The sequence below is a fragment of the Notothenia coriiceps genome, unplaced genomic scaffold (genome assembly GCF_000735185.1).
Source record: "Notothenia coriiceps isolate Sejong01 unplaced genomic scaffold, NC01 NC01_scaffold00003313, whole genome shotgun sequence".
Classification (NCBI taxonomy): domain Eukaryota; kingdom Metazoa; phylum Chordata; class Actinopteri; order Perciformes; family Nototheniidae; genus Notothenia; species Notothenia coriiceps.
The window spans coordinates 123,950-134,178 of NW_011336014.1; the positions used below are offsets into that span (position 1 = coordinate 123,950).

Genomic DNA, 10,229 nt, shown 5'->3' on the forward strand with positions numbered 1-10,229 from the left:
AAAAGTACTTGAATTTTGGGAATGGTGCTTGAAATTGAGATAAAGTGCTTGAAAATGTAAATGCTTTACTTTTACTATAAATTGCTGTCTGACTGAACAGTTCGCTTTTTAGATTAAAAGAAAAGTGGTAGATGACAGACAGTATGCCAGGAGGTTGCAGTTTCAACGAGCGTTGGCTAACAGAAGACAAATACAAGCCATGGCTAAGACNAATGTAAATATTCTCCCTGTTATGTCTGCCTGCTTTATTTTACCTAATGCAAAGTGACCTGCTCCATTGAAATCAATTGCATTGACCCGAAGACACATTTTGAGTTGTATACACTGTTGGAAAGAGGAGATTATAGCTTTCTAATGATATCAGGATTGTTGTTGTACTCCAAATATTAAGCGAAATATGTCACATTATATAATGACTGAGTCATCATTTTGAGAAAAAGGCCTTTAAAGTTTCCTCTTCTCTGGAATCCATCGATCTGATTGATTATTAGCGGAGCAAATTATCAAAATATACTACGGAGGGAAAATATTTTCGTTTGGATTACTGGTCTGGGGGGAGCTCGCGAGTGTGTGTGTGTACGTGTGTGTGCTTGTGTATTTTTGCGTTTGTGTGTATTGTGTTTGTTTCCCGGGGAAAACACTCACGAGAAACACCGGCTGTTGTTATGCCTGCTGTGACGTCAAGTTACTCCGTTCTCCGCTTGTAATTATGTAGTTACAAGCTTCAAAGTTGTATTCATCATCTGNAATCATTTCAGAGGAGCATACCTATGTTATGTGCGTTACAGTCGCCATCGTGTGGTGTTCAGAGGATGAAGCATTCACGGCATTTCGTTTTATAGTCACGAAATATAATCTATTGATTCGACACAGAGCGATTTTGAAAGCAATGTATTTCTACTGGTAGTATGTTTTGTGCCTAAACCAAATGTGACTTGCTCTATCGAAATCAGTCACATTGACCCAAAGACTCATTTTCGTTTGTATTACTGGTCTCGGGGAAGCTCGCAAGTGTGTTTGTGTATTTTTGCGTTTGTGTACCGGGGAAACGCTTACAAGAAACACCGGCTTTTGTTATGCTTGCTGTGATGTTACATTAGTCCATTCTCTGCTTGTAATTATGCCGTTACAAGCTTCAAAGTTGTATTTATCATCTGAATTTGCCGAAACAAGTTTAATATTCTGAAAGCCAAGACTCTGTTTATTTGAAATCAGATGAAAACAAACTGTAACGGACCCTGCCGTGTTATCTATGATTACTATACGCCTTACATTCATAATTTCAGCGGAGGGAGGGGAAGCGGCGCTGTGGAAGAGCAGAGTGGCGAGTGAGGGCTGTCATCTTCCCTTTACAAGCTTCAAAAATGCCTGTAGCTAATGAGATTGAATATAACAATCAAACATATCAAAATATACACAGCTAGATCAGATCGCGTTCTTTTTAGATGCGACTTTAGAGTAGAGGGGAATTTTTGAAACGGGATGTACAGTGTTCCGCGGCATCCGCTGCTGCGAAAATGTGGTGCAGGGCTGTAAAGTGGGGGGGGGCAATGGCCCCCTGCTTCTGACGCCCTTGGACGGGTGAATACGGTTGCTAACCCAAAAACCAACCTGGCCACAACCAACATGCAAGACTCAAGGCAAATTGGAAAATAAATGTGTGACTTCACAGCGGCGAGGTGAGCTTCCTAAATACAGTTCAACACTAAAAGCGGTTTAATTTATACTCCAATCCACACTAACATTTGTGATGTTTTCTCCACCTACACACAAACATTTCGGCAGAACAATAGAACAATATACCACAGGGCCTAATTCGTTTACAGGCTTTGTTCCCCCAACAATTAACCAGGACCGTAATCAGGGCTTCCTTTGAGGCTAAGCTATTGTCTGTTTGAACTGCCGTGAGTGCAGGTGTGTGTTTTAATGTATTGTAATGTGTTTTTGGGACTCACCGTGGTCGTGCGCAAACGCCAGCATGGACAGTTCCTTCAGTCTTTGTGCGATCTCATCATACGGCCCACAATGCTCCCCAGCTCCATGGGCAATATACACCAGAGCCCTGAGAGGAGGAGAGGAAGGAGTTAATTTAAGTGTTAACAAAAGCAGGCTTTCTTAAACCTCTATTTTGTGTGCTATCTTGCACAGATAAAAACAAACAGCAGAAGTTTGCATTTATCTACAAGGAAGCGTCATCTTTCCTTGACTTATCAAAGGGTTCCATTGGAGAAAGCTTGAAGACATATCTCCTTCCGTACAATACGAAGAGCAGAATTGTACCATAAAGGACAAAAAGGGAGAACAAAATGATGCAAAGTTTTGTGTGTGAGCTTCTTTCCTGGAAACATGTACCGTAAATATATCTCTGTACGTCATTCTTTTGACTACTTGTGTCTGGGTGTGTGATTGAGAGAGATAGAGAGTCAGAGATGACAGAAAAAGAAGGGAATGTTAGTAGAGATAGCAACTATCATTCATCTGTCTCTCTATCTGCCTCAACACATCCTTCCTTTCTAGCTCAAAGTAAACACTGAAGGAATCCAGTAAACAAGTGGTGACTAATTCACAGAAATCAACTTTGACTGTTTTTGTTTAAACTTAAGTTCTGTTTTCGGAGAGTATTCATTAAAACATTCAGCAAAATGGAGCTTTATACGAATGTTTCTTCAGAACAGTTGATTCAGTGAGTCATTTTCCAACCAAAGGCATAAAAAAAGTTAAAAAAAGATCAAATATGCGTAGTTTTCCTGTTGCTTGGTGCAACAGAAACTATTTTGAAGTTGAGAAAATGATTCAGTTAATTGCACAGGAATTTTGTTTCTCACATAAGTGACTATAAACCACTTCTTGGGTTGGGTTTATGGTCAGCAGCTCAATTGTGTTTACCCACTTACTGCTCATGGGGACATAACATATTTCTGTATCTTATATCTCGGCAGCTGTTTCAATTCAAATTCAATTAACACGTTTTTTTCAATCTCCTCCAGGCCCACTTGAGTCCAAACATAACTAAGCTGGCTTTAAAGAGATGTTGGGAGGTTGTTGAAACAGATGTGGTTAAAGGTGGGGTAGGTAAGTTTGAGAAACCGCCTCAAGATACACTTTTTGTTATATTCCATGGAATGCTCTTAACATCCCGATAGCAATGAATATCTTAAGTGCTTTGACAAAAAATCCATAAAAAAATGTCATCTGTGGAAGCAGTAGTACTGTAAAAAGCACGACCAATCATCTGAGCCGGCCCGGCTAAAATAACTGGATGGCCTACCTGCCTGTCAGCCTTCCATCTGTGCACAAACTTATCTCGTGCCCTCATTGGTCATGTGTGCGTTCGTGTGTGTTGAAGGAGGGGCTCTGTAAGGAAGTGGCAGATTTTTTCCGGCTGTGTATTTTCAAATTCCAGCACACTCGAGCTGGTTTCTCCAAAGGTGGATATACAGTATGTTTATATAAAAATGATGTATCAAATTCCAATATGAAAACAGTGTGAAATGTGTCACTGCTGGGGAAAAACCTACAGATGACAGATCTCTATGCGAGTTTCAACCAATTGTTTTATGAGTCTCACTGTTCTCATAGAAACAATTATTGAGATTGGCACCAAACAGCAGATTTAGGAACTAGCCGGTAAACAGACTGTTGGCCTTTAGCAGAGCCACAGATTTCACTCAGGAGTTGGAAAAAATCGGAGCTTGAAAAGAAGGAAATTATTAGAAGAAATACAAGGAAGTAAACATTGTATTGTAGTGTGTAGTTTAAGTGCTTACTGCTTGTGTTGTTCCTTATACTAATAGGTTAAGGGGTTATAATATTGCCTACAGGCATATGTAAGCCAGGATAATTGGTCAATAAAGTCTTTGTCTACCTTTTCTTTGAGGTACCTCAGTCTCATTACACAATGCACCAAGCAATCTGTCAAATGTCCCAAAGGTAAACTCCAGCGAGCACCGAATGTCAAAGAAAATGCTCTTTACACATTTTACGGCTCATTATTTAAAAGCTACCAGGAGAATCCATTGTTAATTTCACCTATTAAATCAATTTCAGCCAGGAAAGAGAGAAGATATATCATGTAAAGTATACTCTTTCAAATAAATGGTGGTTTAACTTAATGTTCTCTCGGAAAGAAGAGACCTTTTGGTTAATTAATGCCAAGGCTGTGCGAGCAGGTCTGTAAAGTTGTACTTCCTCTATCAGTGCATATTAAGCAGGGAGCTGAACTGAAACCCTGCAGTGTTCCTCCTCTAAGCTGCAGTGCTGAGAAGCTTCAATCAGCAGCAGACAATTAGCCCAAATGTATTCAGCGACAGAGAAAAAGGGAAGGGAGTGAAACAGGGAGAGAGTGTGTGAGAGTGTGAGGCGGGTAGAATAAGAGTAGCTGTTCATCAGGCTTCATTATCAATTCTCCCGCTGCTCTTTCCCTCCTTTTAGAAAAGCCATCGCCTCGGGGTAAGACTTCCTCTGCACTTGTTGTGTGTGAACATGTGAGTGTGTGTGAATGAGTGTCTTTGTATAGGCACAATGTTCTGAGACACATGCAGAGGGGCAGCAGTGGGTGGGGCTAATCTGGCTTCATTGTAAAGATAAGTGTACAGTGAACCACACACTACAGTTTAATGTGACGTTTTTTATTTGAGTCCTTTCTTTTTGAAGGCGTTATCCATCCATCATTCTCTATTTACTTCTTTGTCTGCTTCATAACCTCACATTTTTCTCCATCTTTGGTTTCTCTTGTCAATTTCAGAGCTGTCATGGACTAAAGAAGTCATTTAAATATCTCTAACTCACAGTTTAGCAACAACATCATTTGTAGATTTAATCGACAGATCAGTAAAACGGGTTTCCCCACAGAATATCCTGTAAAAGCACAACTTTGAATCTTGTTTTTACCAGAGATGTGCTTATAAGTTACTTTGAAATAATTTATTCACTAAATCTCAGTCGACTTAGAGCAAAATCAGGGCAGGCCTAATGATGAGTACCCTCGATTTGCCAGATAGATAACACATAAAATGATGACGGCAACATGCCTGGTGACAGCCAACAGCAGGAGATGTCAAATATTTTTCTCAAGGATTTAATTAGCCACAAATCTGATCTTGACAGCAGTCTGCATTCATTCAGATACAGGCTTCTGCAGTGACAATATTCAGGCTTCTGCAGTATGTTGGCTCAGAACTGAAATGTTTCCACTTCTGGCGAGGCTCAAGAGGCATTTGTCTGGAACAAGTGTTACTTCAATAGGCTTTGACATTTTAGCATTGTACTGCTTTACTTAGAGATCTACCAGACCCCTTTCCTCACCTGGGTGAACACATGCACTACATGCACTGACAGACCTCTTAACATGGCATCTGTGAAAATGTGAAGTGCCTTTTAACGCAGCAAAAATGTTCTAAAAACGTTCATTTGAAGGCAAAGCAGAATTGACAAATCAGGATTATGTCAAGTATCTTTTTGTTGTTAATTGAACAGGGATGTTTTATTTGTAGGGCAGCATCTATTTATTGATTTGAGTATTGATACAAATGTCCATTACTTTTTTAATTGAATGGTTTTAAAAGGTCATAAAAATGTGAAATCGTAAAATGGCCTATCCTATCACCATGGCTGTTTTCTTAATTTGTCAAAAACTGATTAATGAAAAGAAATAACTTGTTGATAAGTTGTCAAAATACTGTAGGCTGATTTAATTTATGTTTATCAGTTAGTAGATTTCTTGAAAAATGGTTTCAGCCCAGGATACAGCTCACACAATAATGTTCTTTAGCGGATGTTTTTGCCTTTAAAATGGGATCATCTTCACATGAACACTACAGTAATCTTTAGGAATACATGTGCGTTTCCACCTGCATGGTTATTCTCCCTCCAAATGTTTTGGTTCCTTATCTGTGCAGCCGCAGGACTTTTATCTCTCAGAAACAAGAAAAGAGGCTTTTTTTAAATGTTCTAACTCATTATCTCTCATCAGTCTCTCCCTGTCCTTGTCTTCTCCCATCTCTCATGGGAACTGCAGACCCACTTGTCTCCCACACTGGTTTCAGTTGCTGGAACAACATGGCTTATAACCAGCCTTATTAAAACTCTCGCAGAGTGAGACAGAGTCTGGTCCTCCCCCTGCTCTCCTCAGAGCTACTCCAAACAACCGCAGACGCAAAACAAAGCCAAGACCCTAATCCCCTTAATGCAATGCTGACTGGCTGCTCCAAGATTATTGAGGAACTCACAGACCTCCCAACTGTGCTCGAGTGCCACATTCTGCACCTTCCACTGTGAATGTTTCACAAAAAGCTAGTTCAGGCATTTTAGGCAAGAGGCTGATGCTCAGAGAGACTCACACTCATAATGAGGAGAGAGCAAATCCTTGTAGGATTTCTCTCGCCTTGATGTGAAATTCTGTGACTTTTCCATTATTTTCCAAAACATAATCCATTTCATTTACATGTTTTTTTTGTAAGAAGCAACAGCCTGGCTATTTACCTCAGTTGCACTCACTGCTGAGACCTCATAACCACCATCCAGAGCAATACACCTGCAGAGCTGTTAAGATCTGCTTTATTCCTGCAAGGGGACCCACTAATCGTCTTCGATCACCATAACCACAAACATCCAACAGTGAGGAGCTTAACAATTAAACTATATAAATACAAATGGAAAGTATGTCTGATGGCAGTCCCCTTAGTAAGCGTGTATACTCCAATGTAACAGATTTGATGGTATTTAGGAAGCTCATAGCTCAACAGTTGAAAAATATTAATTAAATGATGTTTACATTTCATTACTTTGGAACAATGAGGCAAAGTTTGGTAAGGAGAGCGTAATATATATCTGCAGTCATGTACATTATGTGCCTAAATTCTTTATTTAACCTAGTTCATTTGGCTTTATGTTTTCTTTCTATCTAACATCTATACAGGCCTCTGAAACATGTTGATTATTGAGAAAAATGCACAAGAGCTTTGGTGCTAACTTTGACAGAGCTAAAGTGCCGCAAATAGAATGAATCCGGTAATCTGCATCATGGATCGTTTCATGGAAAGTTTAATAAAAATGTACTAGCAGATCGAAGTGTGCGATACTGTTAGTGTTTACAAGCAGAACAAAATCCCTTTTTCACCAAAGATATTTGAAATGTGACGGCAGCCAAAGCACAGGTGTGACTGATCAAATGAATGATGGCTTGATTCCAAGCAGCTGATGAAGTTTGCTCTCTTTCAAATGGCGATGGCTTACTTGAGTTAAATGGAGACATTATTTGACTAATAGGACAGGTCAATGGCTGCTGCAAAAGGCTAATACCACCCTGCCTTTGTTGCACCTGATTCGGCAGGACAATGTTTAATCAGGCTGAACAACTTCAAAGACATTATATTTGACATTTGAATATATTGATTTGGACAGGTCGCCGGGGGGATTGTTCAACACCATGTGATAGGTGTTACTGATGTGCCTTTGTTTTTCTTAAACATACCAAGGAGGTTCATTCTTGGCACTGAAGGGATTTCGCTCCATGCTTCCAGACTGGATAGGAGCCAGAAGACGAGACAGAGCGACTGAAGAATGGCATTTTAATACGATTAATAGACTTAGACTGCTCAGAACTAAATGGTGCGAGTGTGTCCCTGTACTCTAATCTTGTGTCTAACACAGTGTGAGTGTAGGAAAAAGAACCACAAATTGCTGAGCAAAGAGTCGCCCAAAGTATGTATTTGTGTGTATGTATGTATGTATGTGGGTGGGTGACCACATCTGGGCTGTTAAGTGCAGACTCAGTGAATGTAAAGTAATAGGGGTAGTATAGTAAGGGGTATGTATGGATATATAAAGGTAACAATTAAAGGAAAGGAGAAAGAAGAGAGGACCGAAGATAGAAAGAGAAGATATAAGACAGAGGAAACAGGACATTAGCAGCCTTTGAAAGCCAAACTTAGAAACGTTTGAGGACTATAAAACCAAAATTAAGAGACCAAATGAGCAGCCTGCCAAAATGTAAACTTAACAAAGTGTATAAGGTAAAGTACAGTTGTTTAGTTTCAAATAGATTACCGTATATTTAAGCAGAGGCCAAACAGTATTTAAAGTCAACAGATGTTAGAAACTGAATACAAAAATCTAGCTACACTATTTACAGTTATCTTGTCAGCTACAGTATATCACACTGCCAGAGCAGCTGCAGTGTATTGTAGTCAATTCAAGGCATTTCAGAAGGTGTTAAAGACCCCTTCAGGCTTTGTAAGAACCCGTAAAGTCCCAGGTGACGGTGAGATATTAAACACTTGGAGCAAAAACAAAATGGATATGACAGACTAAGTGACAGGTGGGAAATGAGATGGAGTCGGAGAGAAGGATGAAGTGTGACAAACTGGTACAGAAAAAAAAGTGTGTGTGTGCTGCACAGAAAACACAACAGACAGACAGATGATGTTGCTGTGCGATGGAGAGAAGAGGAGTCAGACAAACAGCAGGCGGCCACAGAAGGAGAGTTTACACCAGTCATACTGAAAGGTAAACCAAAGAGAATACTGGAAATGTTCCGCTGCATAATGAAAAAGCTTTTGCTAACAACTGGGAGGAACATTTTTCATGACGCAACAAGCAAACTGCACACTCTGTTATCTGCATAGATAGAAAATCACACACAACCTATCTGCATGATAAGGTGGTGATAGGGTTTGACATTATACAACGGCATGATGTTCTCAGCCACGGTTAGATAGAAAATGGCATAAGTGATAGTGTGTGAGTTTAAGAGCGTTAATTATTAATAGTCAAGACTAGGGATGGGTATCGTTAGGATTTTTTTCGATACCGATACTGCTTAACGAACTGTGACGGTTCGGGACGAATATGGATACCGTTACACCCTTAATTATCAGTAATCATTTTAAAGTTACACAGAGACATTGGATAAACCGTTGTTATGCCAACAAAGGTAAGACATAATTACTATCATGGCTACGTAAAGTGAAGTTTTTTTCTTGCTCTTTCCTGGCTGCTAGTTCAGTGAGTTTTGGTCGTACAGTGATGAGACTTATACCAATGGAATCTGTGGAATCTCAACTTTCATGTGATATGCGTTTGTGCAGATAACATGACGTACAAAAGATAGCTTTTGCCAGTTATGTGCTAAAGTAGCCGTTAGCCCCGTTAGCCCGTTTCGCTAAGTGTTGATTTAGACTCTTGGTGTTGGACTTCTGTTCCGTGTAGGTAAAATGGTTGATATCGTCTGTTAGCTGAGTTTCTTCCCGTTAAGTGGGTATGCATCATTAATAGGTTGTTAAATATTAAGAAGCCTTGAGACGCTGTTTCTTGCAAGATGTTGCATCTGCCCCCGGGAGTCTCACGGTACGTCCACACAGCAGCTTTGAAAAAATCTTGAAAATCTTGGAGCTGGGCGTGTCTGAGAGCTTGGGGATTTTTCGCGACCAACAACCAATCACATGAATCTCCCGCCCCCGGCATACAAAGCAAAAAACCCCGGGGATTTTATGCGAGCAATATAAACTCCCCAAACAGGCGAAAACCTACCAGTTTCACCCACTGTCTCTGCCACCTCCCTCCATGCCTGGTTCCTCCGGTTTGTATCCCGGTAAATAGTTCTGGTCGTAAAGAACCGGGTGATTTGCTACCGTAATTTCTCGTTTGGAATATGAGGAAATGAACTGCGGTCTGGCTCTCCCAGCTTGCACGCGTGGTTTGATTGGCTAGCGCTTGAACTGTCAGATTTGCATAAACGGGATTTGATTGGCTGACGCTTCCAGCTCAGCTTCAAAAGTTGAACATTGCTCAACTTTTGAATCCTGAAAATCCTGGAAATCTTTGGTTTGCCTCCCCACAATGCAGTCCGGCGAAAAGCGAGGCAAAGTGACGTCACCCCCATTCAAAGTCAATGGCCAGAGAAGCGTTGGAAGATTAAGTGTAAGTGTAAATATGCACCATTGACCTTGAATTTTTTCTCGTCTGCACTGCATCGCTACTACCTCTCTACTTATTATTTATTTTATGTCTATTTTTTACTGCAGTGAGAGTTTGGGCCAAAGAAATGTCGCTGTACTTTGTATGATGACAATAAAGATATATTCTATTCTATGTTGTCATGGCTAAGAGGCTGACTCTTTTCACTCTATGCGTAACAGACGGGGCATGGCATACATAAACCAGATGCACTTGTGTTTAGGATAGCACTTAGTAAGAAGGAAGTCTTTTTTTGGAAATCTCTCTCTTTTCCC

General features: G+C 40.3%; 1 protein-coding gene across 1 annotated transcript in view; it reads right to left on the minus strand.

The window, feature by feature from the left end:
• The window catches only part of mgll (monoglyceride lipase), a 44,641-nt gene that overhangs the window by 22,034 nt on the left and 12,378 nt on the right, over positions 1-10,229 (minus strand). The window contains exon 3 of the mRNA XM_010766400.1: positions 1,956-2,062. Coding sequence (XP_010764702.1) covers positions 1,956-2,062 — 107 coding nt within the window. The remainder of the gene's footprint in view (positions 1-1,955; positions 2,063-10,229) is intronic.